The sequence below is a fragment of the Podarcis filfolensis genome, assembly GCF_964270895.1.
Source record: "Podarcis filfolensis genome assembly, chromosome: 13".
NCBI classification, from domain to species: Eukaryota; Metazoa; Chordata; class Lepidosauria; order Squamata; family Lacertidae; genus Podarcis; species Podarcis filfolensis.
The window spans coordinates 42,100,778-42,121,699 of record NC_139615.1 but is presented as its reverse complement, the minus strand read 5'-3'; the positions used below and the strand labels follow the sequence as shown (position 1 = coordinate 42,121,699).

The following is a 20,922-nucleotide window of genomic DNA, read 5'->3' as shown; positions in this document are numbered from 1 at the left end:
TTGTTTTTAATATTCTGTTGGGAGTCGCCCAGAGTGGCAGGGGAAACCCAGCCAGATGGGCACGGTATAAATGATAAATAAATCATCATCATCATTTGGAAGGTCAGGGGAGCTGGCAGGGAAGGGGAAGCTGAGAATTCTTTTCCAGTTAAGATGTTAATTCAAGCCACAAAAGATTCTTGGTCTATAAAGCTCTGCTCCACTATGATGTAGGCTTTCATACTGTAACTTATAAAATAGTCATTGCGATCTTCTCCCACATCTTAGTGTAGCCAAATCTAAATGGCAAGGCAATATAGCTAAACTTTAATACTTAAACGTTCCCATCTTACATTTTTCAACATATGAAGCAACAAAAAGAGCACATTTCCCTCAATTAACTTACTGTGGATTTATCCATTCATTTGAAGAAAATCTGTCTTCGTTCAAGCACTCGCTTAAAACTATAGCAACAACTACTAAATGAGTCTTTATATTCAAGCCCCTCCTCCAGCTGGAATAAAGACCGACAGACACCTAGTTGGTCTTGCACCAGCTTCTATAATGAGTCAATGAAAAAATAATAATCAGGTCCTTCATCCGTATGGTTTAGTTTCAGCAATCATGGGTATTGTTTTAATATTACAGTTCACTGGAATGGAAATACAATTCAGAAGGATTTTTTAAAGTTGATGATCAATAATGTAGACATTTTAAAAATATTTTGAATTCTCCAATACAGAATCAGTTAATATTACAGAAGTTCTCCTGTCCCTTCTTGACGGAAATGATGCTTCTTCAATGAGAATGAAATTGGTCAGCTCACATCTATTAATCTAAATAGGAATGATACGGATACTGTGTTTTGGGACGCGAGGGCAATACTAGACATAGAAGCAGACTGCAATGAAGTGTATTAACTCCCTTTGGAATGACTTTTTCACCTCTGACTTGGGATTACAGTACAAAGCATGCTTTCAAAAATCACACACAATTCACTTTGTTTTTAGCGTTTTCATACATGTTCAGTTATCGATACCTGGCTTTTCAGAGATAAATTCCTGATTTATTTCTATCAAGCATACTGGGTTCTGGGAGTTCCCCCCCTTATGCATAATGTAGTTCAAAGTATGAGCCCTTTATTATCCTTGGCTAGAGTGTGGCATGCAGTTAAAGCTCAGGCCCAGATCTCCTTTTCTGTTGCAAAAGAGACTCGCATTGGCGAGGGATGTTTTCCAAAAACCACACACCTCAAACTTGGACCAGGTGCTTAGACTGGAATTACGTAGAGAAATCACACACATCCGGACATGAAGAGAGTAGGTGCATATTCAGCAGCAGAAGTAATAAACATTTTTGTAAGTATGCAAAGAAACCCATTGTCCATATTCTGACATGAATAAATACAATTTAGAAATAAATATATTTGTAAGAAAAATAAATGTATATGTATCAATAAATAGAATTGCTTGAATTCATAGATCTTAATAAATAAGCTTCTTGGCCGCAATTAATGTATTCTTCAAAAGCATAGCAACTGTCATTGGTCCTACACCTCCTGGGACAGGCGTGATGAAACCAGCTTTCTTCTTTACCTCTGGGAATGGGGGGAGCAATAGAAAATGCAAATAAAACTTAAGTTAATATGCTGGTCATCAAACAAAGCAACCCACAAACAACAGTGTGAGGAACAACATTTCTGTTTGCCGGTCAAATTATTAATACAGAGGCCAATAGGCAATACATTTCAAAATGGTTTTGTTTTTTTTTTTCCAATCCCAGGATTTTAGAGTCTGGCAATCAAATTTATTATTTCATAAGCTTGATTGCAGTTGATATCTGCGAATCAACTCCGAAGATGGGTTGAAGTCTTCCTTTGTTACAGATTCATTATGAGGCCTTGGAAAAACCGGTCTCCACCCGCCAATCTATACACTGAGAACAAGAATTTATTAGTGCTAAGTTCTTTAAAAGGTAAAGGGACCCCTGACCATTAGGTCCAGTCGTGACAGACTCTGGGGTTGCGGTGCTCATCACGCTTTATTGGTCGAGGGAGCCGGCATACAGCTTCCGGGTCATGTGACCAGCATGACTAAGCCGCTTCTGGAGAACCAGAGCAGCACACGGAAACGCCGTTTACCTTCCCACCGGAGCGGTACCTATTTATCTACTTGTACTTTGACGTGCTTTTGAACTGCTAGGTGGGGAGGAGCTGGGACTGAGCAACGGGAGCTCACCCCGTTGCGGGGATTCGAACCGCCGACCTTCTGATCGGCAAGTCCTAGGCTCTGTGGTTTAACCCACAGTGCAACCCACGTCCCACTAAGTTCTTTACTCCAGTCCTAAAAGTAAAGCCATGTTTATTTCAGAAGAAATTGAGGGATGCTCATAAATCTTGAAAGCATAACTCCTGTTCTCGGGGGGGGGGGGTTACCTCACAAGGAGGTGGGAAGAGCTAAAGGTTTGTTGTTTCTCAAGCAACTGTCATGTTTTCATTGAAATTTATGGGAATACAAGACCTGGAGACTGGAACAGGTCTGAGCTGATAGTGTACCGTATTTTTCGCTCTATAAGACGCACCAGACCACAAGACGCACCTAGTTTTTGGAGGAGGAAAACAAGGGGGGGGGGGGGAATTCTGAATCTCAGAAGCCAGAACAGCAAGAGGGATCGCTGCGCAGTGAAAGCAGCAATCCCTCTTGCTGTTCTGGCTTCTGGGATAGCTGCGCAGCCTGCATTCGCTCCATAAGACACACACACATTTCCCCTTACTTTTTAGGAGGGAAACAGTGAGTCTTATAGAGCAAAAAATACGGTAATTTAGGCCTGATCTGAAAAGTGTCAATGTGAGGCCATTTTAGAAGGGTCCTGTTATGATTGCCGGTGTGGTTGCTCGAGAGCAAACAGGCAAGACTGGTCTTGTCAAGGCTTTATTATTTGTCCAAAATGTTCACAATGCAGACCGAATCAATTCCATGTCTGCTCAGTCGCTAGCAGAATCTGGGAGTGGGCGGTCCTTAAACTTTCCCCAGCAGAGCAGTTTTTTGACCCCCATTCTACGCCTCCCCTCTCTGCGCGTGAGCCTACTGTGCAGAGAGGGCGTGGGCAAAGGGGGACCTGCCTCCCCCGCCCCGCTTTGTTCAGGTTCGGCGCTGCGGCTCTCCCCTGCATCCTCCGAGCTCTGCATCCCTTCCTCACTGGAGGCGTGGCTTCGCTCTTCCCCGGAGGACGAACTGCTTCTCAAGATCTTTGGCAGCTCCCTGTAACCCAACTGCCCTTCCGCCTCCCGCCTCTGAGCTGATGGCAGTTCCCTGACAGGTCCATTCCATATCAAGTTTGGGGAAGGTTGCCCACAAATACATCAAAGCATCTATTTTAGGTGGTGTGTTTTAATTCTCTAAATACAGCTAAACTTGGTGGAACAGTATCAACATTTTGCAATACCTTCGGTACTTTCAATGTTTTTTCAGCTTCTAAAAGCAACGAAATCCATCTTGACAAACTGGATCCTCAGCTTTGGAAGCCCTCATTCTTGGGGCTTTTTTTAACTGGAGAACTTCAGGCCAAATAGGATATATTAGCCCAGAATACTCATCTCCCTTTAGTTAGCAAGAGCCAAGCAAGGAGAAAATACATAGTTCTTTGAACAAACCTGGGACACATTTTACATTAGGTACTGGGGGGGGGGGTTGTGTGTGAAAGAACTATATTAGCAGAACACTGTTGGTTAATGTTTAAATCATATGAATATATGCACACACACAACACTATTAAAATGCTCAACATAAAAGAAAATTATAAGAGAAAATGGAAGTACTGATAAGCCCCATGAGATGAACTTTCTCAAAAGTTACTCAAGAAAATAGCTGGGTAAAGCACCCTTCAGATTCTCTAGGGTGTCCAATTCCTCTAAATATGTGAGTTAACTTTCAGTATGGCTCTTAATATTTCTCTTTTGGCCAAGGGAAAAATAATGTGTTATTTAAACCCGCTGCTTCAAGAGCAGTTGCAACTGGAACAGATTCCTACTCCCCCCCAAAAAACAAAAAACACACTGCCATTTTGCTTACCTTCAAAGTCCACATCCCCCACTAAGTTGGTCTTTCCTGTGAGAGGATCATGGATATGGTTGATCCCGACATCGATCACTGCTGCCCCTTCTTTAACCATATCAGAAGTAATCAGCTTTGGGACACCTGAAACCACCAATCCAATTAGGATTCACAGATCCTGAGGGGCGGGGGGGAGAAATGTGAATACTTAAGCTTTTAAGCACTTTATATTTGATGAGGGATACTAATACCTCAGTCATTATGTCCATATTTTCATCGGAGAAATGATAGATGGTATGGTTATGCGAGCCAAGGAGACGAGTAACTATACAGCCTTTAGAACATGGGTAGGCAAACTAAGGTCTGGGGGCCGGATCTGGCCCAATCGCCTTCTAAATCCGGCCTGCGGACGGTCTGGGAATCAGCATGTTTTTACATGAGTAGAATGTGTCCTTTTATTTAAAATGCATCTCTGGGTTATTTGTGGGGCATAAGAATTCGGTCATTTCCCCCCCTTCAAAATATGGAGGTCTGAGGGACAGTGGACCGGCCCCCTGCTGAAAAAGTTTGCTGACCCCTGCTTTAGAAGACATCTGAAGGCAGCTCTGTATAGGGAAGTTTTTTAAATGTTTAACGCTTTATTATGTTTTTATATATGTTGGAAGCTGCCCAAAGTGGCTGGGGCAGCTCAGTCAGGTGATTGGGGTATAAATATAATAATAATAATAATAATAATAATAATAATAAGAAGAAGAAGAAGAAGAAGAAGAAGAAGAAGACATCACTATTGTCATCAGAGAAATGTTGGGAGGGTATGTAGTGGTGTGTTTATAGCACTGTGCATGGCTTGAAACGAATATTTAGAAACCATAAGGTCCCTTGAACCTTATAGACTAGCAGAATAGCAAAGAAGGCCAGCACTGCCACTACAACCTTCAAGGGCAAGTTACGAAGAAGAATTACAGACCTCTGGAGGAAGGGCAAAGCAGTGACAATGTCAGAGGAGGGGAAAAATAATACTCAGAAAATGTTGGTATTTGTAGAATTAAACAGGCCTATAATTATATTGGCGTACCAAGAATTCTGCAAATACTCAGGTGTAATTAGGCAATTAAGGCATTTCTAAGTTTGAGGTTGATTTTTTTCCACAGACATTTTGGGCTACCATGAGCTACCAGCTCCTCCTCACCCCCAAGGATTTCAAAATAAAACCTCTTGCTTATATAACTTAAACCTATTGCATAATAAATACAGCATTTTTACAATTCCAATACTGCAACTGTAAACCTTGCTGTAATTTGGATATAAGGATGGTAGAACCCAGGACCAAAGTTTTCCATCTCCCTATTTATTAATTCTGTACTATTCTTGTAAATGCTAGACACTCTGAAATTTTTTATTCCTAAAATGCCATTGTTCCCAAGCTCTTGCCAAATTCTAGGCAAGTTAAGTAAATGCTGGGCAACTTTGCATAAATAGCTGCTAGTGAAAACGTGAACTCTTCAGTGCGAAAGTGAGCCTGCGCCATAGCTTGCACCCATAAAATCCATATTGTATGCAATTTTCACTTTACTGCGGCACAAGCATGAAACATGCGAAGTTTGCGGTCACAGAGACAACATAATAGTGACTGTCAGACCTACGACACACAGGCCCCACTTACAAAACATAATGCATTCCTTGGAAATTGTTAACTAGGCAAGGGTTCGCATAAGAGTTGATGATTGCAACTGATTCCTATGGGAAATTCTCTAATGTGTTCCCTGTTAGAATTCCTGCTCTGTGATTGCAGTCATGGAATTGTTGTCTGTCACATGACGGTGTATGTTTTGACTCCACAGTGTGGGAAGTGACGGAGACAGGATGTTTGTGTTACTGTGTTCTGTGAAGTGGGACTATTGTCCTTTGTTCTTTCTCTCTTTGCTGTCTGATGCTAGAGAGGGAGCCATGTTGCAGTGCTCCGTGCGCGTAAATAAAGAGGGACGTGGGTGGCGCTGTGGGTTAAACCACAGAGCCTAGGACTTGCCGATCAGAAGGACGGCGGTTCAAATCCCTGCGACGGGGTGAGCTCCCGTTGCTCGGTCCCTGTTCCTGCCAACCTAGCAGTTCGAAAGCACGTCAAAGTGCAAGTAGATAAATAGGTACCGCTCTGGCAGGAAGGTAAACAGCGTTTCCATGCACTGCTCTGGTTCGCCAGAAGCGGCTTAATCATGCTGGCCACATGACCCGGAAGCTGTACGCCGGCTCACTCGGCCAATAAAGCGAGATGAGCTCCGCAAACCCAGAGTCCGCAACTGGACCTAATGGTCAGGGGTCCCTTTACCCTTTACCTTTAAAGTAGATTAGCCAAAATGCGGTGTTGCTGAGGTCTGTTATGCAAACTGCGAACACTCTGCGGATCCCTAAGTGTGCTGGTGTCTGTTGGCATCGGTCGCTGGTGTCTGTTGGCATCGGTCGCTGTGATGTTCAGGCTGAAGAAAGCTTTTGAATCTCCCAAACAAAAGACCAGGAGGGAGAGAACATGCCAGTCGGGCATGTGTCTCTGCCAGGGTCCTACTCGAGTGTAGGACGAGCTCCTGACATTCCCTACCACACCCTCACCCAAAAGCAAAAAGACCGAACAAACCCTTGGAAACACCTAGAAGAAATGCTCTCTTATTTGTTCAATCGCTCCCTGCTCCTTGCAGATATCTGAATCTGTCGAGTGTATAGCTAGGTTTGGGTACTAATTCCTCATGCTTGGACATGAGAATTTTTCCATAATAAACGTTTGTAAAGTGGGATGTGTGTGTATATTTGAATTTTATCGTATTTTAAAACATTGACAGTGCTACATTACCTGCAGCAACTATTACAATATCAGCAAGCTGTGTATGGATCTTCAGCTGATCTTTGGGTGTATATCTGTGAGCAATTGTAACTGTAGCATCACCTGAAATACATATATATTAGTCCCAATTACTGATCATTTACAAAACTGCAATGCAGTTGTGATTAAAATGATCTTCCTAGTGTTAGCAAACTGTTTACAGCACTTTCTTTAGTTTGCCATTATTTTGGAAGTACGGTATCAGGCCTGCAAAATAAATTCTATTTCTGGAAGCCTCAAAAGCAATACAAATGTCTTATCACACAAGGTTTTCATTCTAGAATGCACTTTTGGCACAATCCACTGGAAAATTATTCTGTGCAAGGCCCATTGAAATCAATGCAAGAGAACTTTGTAACCGTGGCCTTCTTTTTCCATACAGACATTAAAAAGAAACACTGACATCCGAAAATATCCTCATCTTATCTCAAACTCAAACTCTAGAGTAGTCCAAATGATCACAGTTTGGAAGGTCAAAATTACTCAGTGCCAAATGTCCAGCAGATTCTGTTAAGAACAGCTGCCATTCATCATACTATATGGGCAGGTAAGAGTATACAAATAGCAAAATGGGTTATGTCCCTAACAGCTAAGGATCTAAAACATTATTTTGAAAATCAGACATTCTAAATCCTGTTATGCATTCAGATGCTTACGAACTATTTTTTCTTCCTTTGCACCTTCCCTTTTCTCTGTGCTGAGGGTTTCAACAAAACAGAATGTTATTCAACATACCTCCGGGCCTTTCATGTCCTCCGTCGGTATGCAAAAGCATTGAAATAGGCATTCCAACATTCTTTGATCTCCCAACGACAACGACGTTTCTTCCAAATGTTTGTATTCCTTTCAGAACAAGAAAAATAATATCGAAGAGAGTGACTCATTCCTATGGAATGAAAGGCTTTTGATCGTACAGATTTGAAATGTTAGATTATTATGAATTGTGATTAGTGGCTTTTCTTTACAAAACATAACCCAAAACGTCTAACAAAATAGTACGAAGATTAAAACCAGCATAGTGTCAAAACAGAATAAAACCTTTAAGAAATCCATACATATAAAAGGCAGGTCTAACGCACCCCACCAGTTGAAAGAGGGCACAAATATCTGAAACTCTCCAAATTAAGGGCTTGGGTAAAGAAGGTCTGGGTAAAAAGAACATTTTTTGCCTGGCACCTAAAAGTAGATAGTGATGTCATCAGAAATACCTCTCTGGGGAGAACGTTCCATAATCTGGGAGCTACCACTAAAAAGTTCTCATGTTGCCACTCTCTGTACCTCCTTGAATGCCACATGCAGAGTCCAGTTTGGTTCATGTGGCGAGTGGCAGTCATTGAGATAGGACAAAGTCTGCACCAGTAAAACCAGATCTAGCTATCATACGTCATTTTCCTTTTGGAAACATTTGTTCTTTTTCTAGCATAGAAACTGTGGTAGGGTACCATAGTTAAGTGTTCCTTGTTGCTGAATTAACCACTATGTGACTGACATTACAGTTGTACCTTGGAAGTCGAACGGAATCCGTTCCAGAAGTCCGTTCAACTTCCAAAACGTTCGGAAACCGAAGCATGGCTTCTGATTGACTGCAGGAAGCTCCTGCAGCCAATCAGAAGCTGCGGAAGCCCCATCGGACGTTCAGGTTCCAAAGAATGTTCGCAAACTGGAACACTCACTTCCGGGTTTGCAGCGTTCGGGAGCCAAAACGTCCGAGTACCAAGGCATTCGGGATCCAAGGTACTACAATACAGCAATGCTGTATGCCTTTTGGAGGTAATAGTTTGCTAGATAATTTCTTCTTGAAATACCACATCTTATATCGACACCAGACTTTATACCAGAGCTTACATATTTATGTAGCTCTATATAGAAGGAGCGTCTCCACCCCCATCATTCTGCCCGGACACTGAGGTCCAGCGCCGAGGGCCTGCTGGCAGTTCCCTCGCTACGAGAAGCCAAGTTACAGGGAACCAGGCAGAGGGCCTTCTCGGTAGTGGCACCCGCCCTGTGGAACGCCCTCCCACCAGATGTCAAAGAGGAGAAATAACTACCAAACTTTTAGAAGACATCTGAAGGCAGCCCTGTTTAGGGAAGCTTTTAATGTTTAATAGGTTATTGTATTTTAGTGTTCTGTTGGAAGCCGCCCAGAGTGGCTGGGGAATTAAGTTCTGGAAACATCCTGGGCTGGGTTAAAGTAATGCACTGCCTTGGGGGCTGCTGCTAAAAACAACCCAAAAAATTAGTGCAGAACTCAGCTGCCCAAATTTTGACTGGTCCAGCCAGAGTGACCATATTACACATCCAAAAAAAAAAATTGCAAACGCTCCCTATTTGGGAAATTATTATTAAATTATTACATTTATGTCCTGTCTTTCCTCCAATGACCTCAAGGTGATGCACATGGTTCTCCTGCCATTTTATCCTCATAAGAACTCTGCCAGGTAGTTTAAGCTGAAAAATAGTGACTAATCCAGTCTCCCATTTGAACTCCAGTTTCCTCATTTCTAGCCTACCACTCTAACCACTATACCACACTGTTCGCCTGAAAGCAACAGGGATCAAAAAAGAGAGAAAACTGTGGTTTCTCTGCACCTTGTACCAAGCAGCTTCTCCCCGTTTGCTAAATATTAACAAAAAATATTTTGGTGCAACAAAAAGATGGACTAAGCATATCCAATGCAACAAACCACAGTGCAAATCCAAATTTTATAGCATCTCCTATTTCATTTTTAAAAAGCAGAGACATCACCTTGCCAACAAAGGTCCGTACAGTTAAAGCCATGGTTTTCCCAGTAGTGATGTATGGAAGTGAGAGCTAGACCATCAAGAAGGCTGATCGCCGAAGAATTGATGCTTTTGAATTATGGTGCTGGAGGAGACTCTTGAGAGTCCCGTGGACTGCAAGAAGATCAAACCTGTCCATTCTGAAGGAAATCAGCCCTGAGTGCTCACTGGAAGGACAGATTGTGAAGTTGAGGCTCCAATACTTTGGCCACCTCATGAGAAGAGAAGACTCCCCTGAAAAGACCCTGATGTTGGGAAAGATGGAGGGCACAAGGAGAAGGGGAGGACAGAGGAAGAGATTGCTGGACAGTGTTCTCGGAGCTACAAACATGAGCCTGACCAAACTGTGGGAGGCAGTGGAAGACAGGAGTGCCTGGTGTGCTCTGGTCCATGGGGTCACGAAGAGTCGGACACGACTAAACAACTAAACAACAATTTCATTTAGGATTTAAGCACCGTAGGATCATATAACTTGATACCCCATATTTCTCTGAAATACCTCATTTCTCTTACCTGTTCTTTTTATTATTTCCCAGACAGCAGCAGCAGTGGCAGGTATAACAGAAGGTTGGTCAAGACACAGTTGTCCTATATTGAAAATATGAAATCCATCCACATCCTTTTCAGGGGCAACAGTGTTACACACAGTTCTTTCATCAACGTGACCTGGAAAATACGATTTCATGTCCTTTTTGTTATTTGGAACTTGTCTGATGGGCTTTATGTTCAGTGGATAACAAACAGTGCTGAGCATAAGGATGTTTCTAGGATATATTTACCATTACAGTGGTACCTTGGTAGTCGAACAGCTTGGCTCCCGAACAAATTGGCTCCCGAACGCCGCAAACCTGGAAGGAACTGTTCCGGTTTGCGAACGTTTTTTGGAAGCCGAACGTCCGACACAGCTTCCAGTTGAGTGCAGGAAGCTCCTGCAGCCAACTGGAAGCCGTACCTTGGTTTTCGAAAGGTTTCAGTAGTCGAACGGACTCCTGGAATGGATTAAGTTTGATAACCAAGCTTCCTTTTCTATTACACATTGTTATCCATCTTATTTAGCATTCCAGTAAAACGGAACTTGTTTATTCTAATAGAAAAAGAAGCATGAAATTAGGTTAAAGGTGTGTGAAAGAAAGTAATAGAAGTGGAAAGAAATTACAATCCATCTTATTGTTATCCATCTTATTTAGTATTCCAGTAAAACGGAACTTGTTTATTCTAACAGAAAAAGAAGCATGAAATTAGGTTAAAGGTGTGTGAAAGAAAGTAATAGAAGTGGAAAGAAATTGCAATTGAGTAGATTGGAAGTCTAACACAAAGGTGGGGTGAGGGGTGGTGGATGGTGATGGGAAAAGGAATTATCTGTGGGGTTGAGTGCAGGTATGTTTGAACATTTTAAAGGATTGTATGAAATGTATGTTTGTATGTTTGTATATTCGCAATATGTGTGTAATAATGCTGAATTATTTTAACAATAAAAACTTTTCTAAAAAAAAACAAAAACAACCAAGGTACCACTGTACTCCTAGATTTTTGATGTCCACAATCTGTCCTGTGGGTTTCTGGAGATCACCAGCACATATCCTTAGCATTACTGTCAACATGATCTGGACAGATGATCTCCTCCCACAGACCACCCACAAAAACAAAACCTGTTTGTGCTGCCTTTAGAGGATGAAGAGGCTCTGGTGAATTTTCATGCAGAACTTCTGGTCAATAACCTGGACTGTGGCAATTTGGGCTTATACTTGGTTGAATGGGAGAAAAATGAATGTTTTTTGGCTGTCCAAAAGGACTGCTGTGGTTTGGCCTGCCTTCTTATTTTTGGTTTCAAAATTCACCAAGCCAAAGAACTTGGCAATGGAAAAGGGGCACCCTTTTATTACAATTCTAGGTCCACAATCCAGTGACAAGAGCCATGTGTGCATTCTGGCTATGATCTTGGAAATCATGAGTTTGGAGTTAAATCTAATCATTTCCAAGGACAAATTTGTCAACAGTGCAGCATACAAATAGTTTTTCCTCAAGACATCTTTTACTGCCTTTGGAGTAAGGTAAAGGTAAAGGGACCCCTGACTATTAGGTCCAGTCGTGGCCGACTCTGGGGTTGCGGCGCTCATCTCGCTTTATTGGCCGAGGGAGCCGGCGTACAGCTTCTGGGTCATGTGGCCAGCATGACTAAGCCGCTTCTGGCGAAGCAGAGCAGCGCACGGAGACGCTGTTTACCTTCCCGCCAGAGCGGTACCTATTTATCTACTTGCACTTTGACGTGCTTTCGAACTGCTAGGTTGGCAGGAGCAGGGACCGAGCAACGGGAGCTCAACCTGTTGAGGGGATTCGAACTGCCGACCTTCTGATTGGCAAGTCCTAGGCTCTGTGGTTTAACCCACAGCGCCACCTGCGTCCCAACCTTTGAGTAATGAGGTTCAATTATGTCAGTGATACGGAAAGGGGGGGGGTACCATCTTCGGCCCCTCCACCAGCTCCAGGGGACTCGAGGCGATGACCTCGACAGCTCCCTAAACCCCCACACTGTCGCACAAGCACCACACTGCACCCTCTGCACCCTAGTCCTGTAAATAAAGGACTTCTCTTTCCCTCTCCCTATACGGGCGGAATAAGCCCACCATCTTTCCTTCGTTTCCCTCTCGCTCCATTCTTAACGTGAATAGACCGTGTCAAAATGTATCTCCCATTGACTATAATGGCCGCGCTTTGGCCAATCAGAACCGTGCATTCGCCTTGCAGAGGTAGCTCAGCTAGCTTTGCACGCCTCATTTAACCTCCTGACAGGTTGTTGACAGCTCCCCTGCTGGGAGAACAATGGAATCGAAACTCCTGGACCCCTGAATGTATCAAGAACTGCAACAATGTATCCATTCACTTCCGACTTTGATTAGCAATATGAGAGTGAACTTGAAATAAGCTGAAACTTCTAAAATTCATATAAAATCAACCCTAGCACCGATTTCCTTCGTTCTGGTGTCAATCAGCTCAGCTCCCTTCGGACTCTACGATACCCTATTCCCCTCCATAATCTCCTAAGCGACAGGTCACGTACTCAGGAAGACCCTAATCCTGTCAGATCGTTCTGCCAAGCCCTTCCTCCGGGCAATGCCAGGTGGCAGACGATGCATATCTGGACTATTGTTCTATCACCACCGGTGCTCAGGAAGTGCTTATCTATGCATATCTCTCACTCCGCACACTGCCCCCCTCCCTTCCCTGAAATGCTAATGTGTGTAACCCCACCTTTCTGTAACATATTCATGATGTAAGCTGTGAAACCCAACCTTCCCATAATGTATTCATGACGTTTATTGCACTGTATTCTGGGACTTGGAGGGAACTTTTAAAAGTTCATGTCACCCATTTCTGGCTGTTCAATCTTGCCTTGAACCTGTTGCGCAATAAACCTTGGATCTCCGCATCTTGCTCCTGTGTCCGGCTGAGCTCATTTTTCCGCTAGGACCCGCGGACTTAGTCCGACGAGCCGGGAGGCTGAGCAGACTCGCACCCGGAATTTTACCGTAACATTTGGCGCCCAACGTGGGGCGGGCGGTTCTCCCGTGCTGCTGACCGGGGGCCCCGAAATCTTCAGCCGGCTCCGGGCCGCTTTGCCCGGGAAGACCTTTTGGACCCCCGGCCATCCTTCGGGCGGTAATCAAACGTCCCAGGGTTCAGCCGGGGAGCAAAGGACATCCAGCCGGCTTCTTCGATCCCGGGATCATCATAGAAGACACGTGAGTATAAGGAAAAGGAAAACCCAGTGCACTGGTGGGAAGGGGGTGGAATCTCCTGGCAACTGAATTCTCTGCCCTCCTCTCTATCGCTCTTTCTCGCTTGTCTCTTGGTCCAGTTGCTGAGAGAGACCGTGGACTGCCACTCGACCCGAAAGGGGGGTTCTGAGCTCTATCTCTTTTCCTCTCAAACCCTCCAGTCAGCCGCACCAATTGAGAGTCCGAAAGTAAGACGGAGAGACCCGGCTTGGAAAGACAGCCGACTCCCCGCAACGGACATCTCAGTTGAAAGCAAGGGGCTGGAGTTCTTCTTCCGAACTTCCCGAGCGCCCTTACGGAGGGGGCAGGAAGGGGTCTTGCTTTCTATCAATAATCCCAGCCGCACCGGTCGGGCCACGTAACACGTGTATCGTGCGTGAGCCCGCTTCCGAAAGCAAGGGGGATTTTCCGTCAACAAACAAAAAACTCTATCAAGGGACTACCCGATCTGGCACCGCACGGCGCGGGCGTCCAGTAGGGCCCCTTTTCCTGAGATTGTAACGATAGGTAGGAGGTTGCCAGGAGGGATAGCTCAAGAGGAATTGGGCGGGATTTGGCAGAGTGGAAAGGAAAACCCCAGGAAATAGATAAGTAAGGAAGAAGAAATAAGTGAGAAAGGAAAGAATTTTAGGAAATAGGTAGAAGAGCTCTCTAAAAGAAACCCTGTTAGGAAGTTGCCAAGCAACTGAGGATAGCATTCCCTGATAAACCCCAGCCCCCCTTTCAATAAACCTCTCTTCTTTCACCCCAGACACACGTGGATTTAAAATGGGTACCCAAGCTTCCAAATACGAGCGGACTCACTCCGGGAGGAAGGCTTCCAGAAAGCCATCCGAATCCCAGAGAGACCCCGACTCCCCTCTCGAGGTTGTCATCTCTTATTGGAAGGCTATTCCCGGGCATAAAGTACTATCGAGACAGAAGTTAGAAGACCTTTGCAAAGAAACCTGGCCTACAGGCACAGCCTCCGCGAGACCTGAGCTACGATGGCCAAAAGGAGGCTCTTTTAATGAAGACCGCCTACGATACCTCAAAAAGTATCTGATGGAGGAGAAGCCCCGTCAGTTAGAATACCTAGCCGCCTTCGAGACGGTCAGAGGAATGTTCCAAGTTCCGAAGGAGGCTACGAACTATCAATTGCCAATCTTAAGTCCTGCAAGGCAATCTCTACCCCCCCCGTATGAAGGATATCCTGCAGATGACCATACGGAACAGACACTCATCCCCTTCTATTATAGGGGAACTACTCGACCCGCTCTAGATGAGAATTCAGACAGCGATGAAGGGACAGGAGAACCAGGAGCACAAGGGGGCATAAAACAGAGATTGCGAGCTAGAGATAAAAGGAATGTTACCGCAGGAGACTCTAGTCATGCAGAGAAATCCAAAGAGACCCCGGGGACGTCTAGGGACACGGATCCGGTAGTCACCCAGATGCCCTTAAGGGCCCTACCGATCCCACCCTTGCAGCCGGACGGACCCCCTCGGATGGTATACACCCACCAACCATTCTACACGGCAGACCTGGTAACCTGGTCAAATCAAATGCCATCCTTAAGAGATGACCCGGACAAATGCCACCGCCAGGTCAGCGCCATTTTTTCAACCCATAACCCGACTTGGCCGGACGTCCATGTTCTCCTGAACGCCCTTTTTAACGAAGCCGAGAAGGCAGATATTTTAGCCAAGGCTGCAGAAGCAATTGAACTCCCGGATTATCAAACGGGACGCCCAGAAGGGGTAGAAGCACTCACGGCTCAATGCCTGCGCGTCGAACCGGCCTGGGATTATAATACTACAAATGGGATTTGGTGTTTAAAGTTATTCAAGAAAGCGATCCTAGACGGCATTAAGGCTGCTGGACAACGTACTGTTAACTGGACGAAGGTCCAGACCGTGTTACAAGGGACCAACGAACATCCGTCCGACTATTATACCAGGCTGGTATCAGCCATCAAGACCTGGGGGGGGATTGATCCAGATAACCCCCAGCACGAAGTTATAGTGAAGGGCTTCTTTAAAGACCAAGCGTGCCCTGACATTAGAAAGGCTCTGAATCTACAAATAGGGTATGACGGAAAAAGCGTCAGTGAAATCCTCTCTATTGCAAAATCTGTTTTTAACTCTCGAGATGAGAGGAAAAGAAAAGACCCCAAACCTGAAACTGAGCAGATTCTGGCCCTTAGTATGGAACCACACTCCACCAGAGGTAGAGGTTTCAGTCGAGGAAGGGGGGTCCGGGGAGGAGGACCTCCGAACCCTCATAGACCGTGGGGACCCACTACTGGGGGATGCTTTTACTGTCAAGAAGACGGGCACATAAAAAGGTTTTGCCCCTACCTCAATAATATGGCCTACGGCGTACCGCAACCTAATATGGCCCACGGGTATGGAAACCCCACACCCACCACCTATACCCCTCATACAAACCCCTCGGCCCCCTTCAACCAACCGACGCCTCCAAGTGTACCTGCTCAAACCCAAAGACCCCTACCAGGACCGAGGACTCAGATGCCCGCAATAATCCCACCTACTCACCCTTGGACAAACGCCACCGCACCACCCTTGCACCCACCTAACCAACCTCCCCCGGACGATATAGAAACCTACTGACAATTAAAAGGGGATCCCAACCAAACTCAAACTATCTGTCCGATCCTAACCTTATCTCCAGAAGACCCGTTTTGCACCATAGAGATTGACGGCCATCCTTATCAATGCCTCTTAGATACCGGAGCCACATATTCCACCCTAACGAATAGCCATTTGGAACCAGGCTCAGAGACCAGAAAAGTTATGGGACTGGATGGGATACCCCGTACTTGTCCACTTTCACGCCCATCTAAAGTTACCCTCGGACCCCTGCTCGCCGAACATACCTTCCTCTTAACCAGCAGCCCTGTAAACCTCCTCGGAAGGGACTTACTTTGTAAATTAAATGCGACAATTAAATGTTCCAAGGAGGGCATCTACCTACACATGCCCGAGGAATCTATCCCCGCATTCCAGGGAATAATAGCAGAAGAGAAAGCAGACAGGCAATCTCCAGAGCTCCCTCCAGAGTTGAAGGACTTACCCTCCTCCCTATGGGGCACCGAGTCAACATCAGTGGGCCTCCTACTCTCAGCAACCCCCGTAAAAATCACCTACAAAACTGACCTACCTTTCCCGTGCACAAAACAATATCCTTTGCCCAAGGAAGCCATCGAAGGACTAACACCCATGATAGAGGACTTCCTTGAAAAAGGGATCCTGGTTCCTTGTGCATCCCCATGCAATACCCCAGTGCTCCCAGTTAAGAAACCGTCCGTAGAAGGAGCCCCAGTCCGATACCGCTTTGTCCAAGATCTCAGACTGGTGAACCAATTTGTGATACCCCGCCACCCAGTGGTGGGCAACCCAAATTCCCTCTTGAACGCCATACCGGCAGAGACTGAATGGTATACAGCTGCGGACCTATGCTCTGCCTTCTTTAGCATACCCCTAGACCCTGCCAGCCAATTCCTCTTCGCCTTCACATGGGGCCCTAGTCAGCTAACCTGGACTAGGTTACCCCAGGGGTATGTGGAGTCACCCGCGATCTTCTCAGCCATACTGCATCAAGATCTGCAGGATGTACACCTCCCTGCTGGCTCCTCCCTCTTGCTTTATGTAGACGATCTGCTCCTCTGTTCTACTAGTGAGGAAGCATGTAAAACCGACACCAAACATCTTCTTGCTGAACTAGCCCGGAAGGGACATAAGGTCTCACCAAAAAAACTACAATACTGCAGGCAAGAAGTAAAGTACCTCGGGCACATCCTAGGAGTGGGCACCCGAAGCTTAGCCACTGACAGAATAGAAGCAGTGACAAAAATTCCCCTTCCAAAAACTAAGCGGCAATTGCGGGGTTTTCTGGGCATGGCTGGCTTCTGTAGAGCTTGGATCCCAGGTTACAGTGAAATAACAAAACCCCTGTCCGCCATGACCCGCCAAGACCACCCGGACATCCTAATATGGGAGGAAAGAGCCTATAAATCTTTTGAGCGGCTAAAGCGGGAACTAAGGTCTGCCCCCGCTCTAGGTTTACCCGACTACAGAATCCCCTTCAACTTGTTCGTCCATGAACACATGGGGGTAGCCTCAGGGGTACTGACTCAGCCTTTCCGAGACCAAGAGAGACCGGTAGCATACTATAGTCTGCAATTAGACACCACCGCGAAAGGGGCAGTAAGTTGCCTAAGGGCCATAGCCGCCGCAGCAATCCTCCTTGAAAAAGCCCAAGAGACGGTCCTAGGACACGAAATCATCATTCATGTTCCCCACTCTGTCTCCACCCTCCTAACTTTGAGAGGCTGCCATCACTTTTCAAACTCCCGACTAAACAAGTATGAAGCCCTCCTATTAACACCATCAAACGTTACTATCAAACGAGTCAACTCCCTTAACCCAGCTACCCTTCTGCCTCTCCCTGAGGACGGAACCCCACACCACGACTGCGCCACCATAGTTCGACAGGCAGAAAGACCCAGGGAAGACTTAGATCATCTACCTTTGGAGAACCCGGACCTAATACTTTACACAGACGGTAGCTCAAAGGTTGTGGAGGGGGAGAGGAAAACAGGATACGCCGTGGTCACTGATTTTGAAATCTTAGAATCCAACCCAATTAACCCCCAATATAGTGCTCAAGCTGCAGAATTAATAGCACTCATACGTGCCTGTGAGATCAGCGAAGGCAAGCGGGCTACCATCTATACCGACAGTAAATACTGCTTTGGATTGGTACATACTACCGGTCAAATCTGGCTACAAAGGGGCTTCCTGACGGCAGCCGGCTCTAAAATTTCACATGCTGCCTTAGTAGAAAGGCTCCTGACTGCCATCCACCTACCGGCCGCGATCGCAGTTGTGCATTGCAAAGCACACACCCGGGGTAGGGACCCAGTATCAAAGGGTAACAGACGAGCTGACAAGGCAGCTCAATCAGCAGCACTCCGCCCCCCGAACAACGAGTCAGAATTTCAGGCCGTACAAATCCCAGCCAACATAGATCCCACACAAATTTACAAAGAAACCCCTGAAGAGGAAAAAAGCCTCTGGCGCTCTGTGGGTGCATTCGAGCAAGATGGCGTGTGGGTCCTCCCAGATGGCAGGACCGTCCTTCCAAAATCCTGGGTTCCAAAATTGGTGAGGGTCCTCCACCAACGAACACACTGGGGAAAGGGGAGGCTCGTAGAGCATGTTAAGAGGTCCTGGTACGCTCCGGGACTTGCAGTCGCAGCCACAACCGCATCAAAGAACTGTACCACTTGCAACTCCTTTAACCCCAAGCGACAACCCCGAAAGCCACCGGGAGCCAGGCCGTGGGCATTCGTCCCCTTTGAAAGCCTACAATTGGACTTTATCGACCTACCACACTGCCAGGGCTTCAAACATGCCTTGATCATAGTAGATAAGCTCTCCTCCTGGGTAGAGGGATTCCCCTGTAGGAAACCCACCGCTTCTGTAGTAGCCAGAGCCCTCCTACAAGACATCATTCCTCGGTTTGGCATTCCCCGCCGCCTAGACAGTGACAGAGGAACCCATTTCACTGCTCAAATAGTGCAATCAGTGGCAAAAGCTCTACAAATAAAATGGGATCTCCACACACCCTATCACCCTCAGTCCTCTGGTCAAGTAGAGCGCATGAACCAGGAGATCAAAATACAACTGGGAAAACTCTGTAAGCTCACTGGACTGAAATGGGTAAATGCACTCCCACTAGTTCTCCATAATATAAGGAGTGCCCCTACTGGACCACTGAAACTATCTCCATACGAACTCTTATTCGGGAGACCTCCCCCTGTCTATAATACCATCTTTCCCCTCTCTGAACTCGAACTAGGGGAGGCAGAACTCACTAATTATGTCATTCAGCTTCAGACACAGCTACAACGTCTCCACCAGTACGTGGCTCTCGAAGGACAGAATCTGCCCATCGACGTCGAAGCCCACTCCTTCCATCCAGGTGACTGGATCCTCGTCAAGGTCTATCAAAAGGAACCCCTTCAACCTGCGTGGGAAGGCCCCTACCAAATCCTGCTGACTTCACCAACCGCCGTGAAAGTAGGTGAGAAAAACTCCTGGCTACATCACACGAGGTGCAAGTCGGCACCCCCCCCTCCGGAGACGGAAGAAGACTGCGGTGACGACTTCACCTTTTCAACTCCGCCCGCTTTGCCAACTTCATACATCGACGACGAAGATCAACAGACCGGACCAGATCGGAGCCAAGATCGGGCTCAACAGACCGGACCAGATCGGAGCCAAGATCGGGCTCAACAGACCGGACCAGATCGGAGCCAAGGTCGGGCTCAACAGACCGGACCAGATCGGAGCCAAGATCGGGCTCAACAGACCGGACCAGATCGGGGCCAAGGTCGGGCTCAACAGACCGGACCAGACACCGCTACATCCAACTGGACTTCCGAGATCATCCCCGACACCAACGCCATCAAACTCCGCTTTAAACGGGTTTGACAGCTCACTTTGACAGCCGCTTTGACAGCTCCATAGACTTCCGCTGGTTTTGACAGCTCGCTTTGACAACCACTTTGACAGCTCCATAGACTTCCGCTGGTTTTGACAGCTCGCTTTGACAACCACTTTGACAGCTCCATAGACTTCCGCTGGTTTTGACAGCTCGCTTTGACAACCACTTTGACAGCTCCATAGACTTCCGCTGGTTTTGACAGCTCGCTTTGACGGCGATTTGACAGCTCACTTTGACAGCCACCCTGATACCTCGCTTTGACGATTGGCTTCGCAGCTTACCCTGACGACCCCGTGGATTGCCTCCTTCCTTTAACCCCGTGTGACTATGAACCTGATCCTTTTCCTCCTTTTCCTCGTCACCCCGACCGGAGCATCGCCTCCCTCATCAGACCACTGCACCGGACTGCAAACGGACTATCATTTCCTCGACTACCACAAGGTCGAGACCGGAGGAAAGTCCAACCCTGACCGAATGGGGGACTTTGACTTCTGTCTCCCGGAATCCCGGACCCTTCTGCGCCATTCGCTTGTACCCCGGCTCACAAACAATGAATATTGGGAACTCTTCATCCGCGACAAAGACCTACACCGCATCGGGTCAGCTGCCCTCACGCTCGATCACTCGTTTTACCGATTGCAGTGCTATAACGGGACGTACCTTCTCTACCAAAATGGAGAGGTCACGCGGAGCCCTAATTGGACCGAAAGCAAGGTACGGAGAGCTTCGCCGGCATACACGGACTCGAACCATCCCTCCGAAAACCTGATCTTCGGATTCCAGTGCCTCCTCATGACCCCAGGACCCCGGAAGCCTCAACTCCAGGGACTTTGTCTGAGGCGGTTCTGTTGCTTGTGGGACCTTGGAGTCACCCATGACTGGAAGGGAGCCGAATACCTGGAAGGATGGCATCATCCCGTGCACCCTTCACGCCCCCCCATATGGGACAAT

The 20,922-nt window shown here is 46.5% G+C and overlaps 1 protein-coding gene across 1 annotated transcript in view; it reads right to left on the bottom strand.

Annotated features, from left to right (window-relative positions):
* Positions 1–587: 587 nt before the first annotated feature.
* Positions 588–20,922, bottom strand: part of LOC310748148 (bifunctional methylenetetrahydrofolate dehydrogenase/cyclohydrolase 2, mitochondrial-like) — a 32,956-nt gene continuing 12,621 nt past the window's right edge. The window contains 5 exon segments of the mRNA XM_083583753.1: positions 588–1,576; positions 4,050–4,175; positions 6,871–6,963; positions 7,636–7,743; positions 10,195–10,347. Of these exon segments, the coding sequence (XP_083439879.1) occupies positions 1,464–1,576; positions 4,050–4,175; positions 6,871–6,963; positions 7,636–7,743; positions 10,195–10,347 (593 nt within the window). The 3' untranslated portion in view covers positions 588–1,463.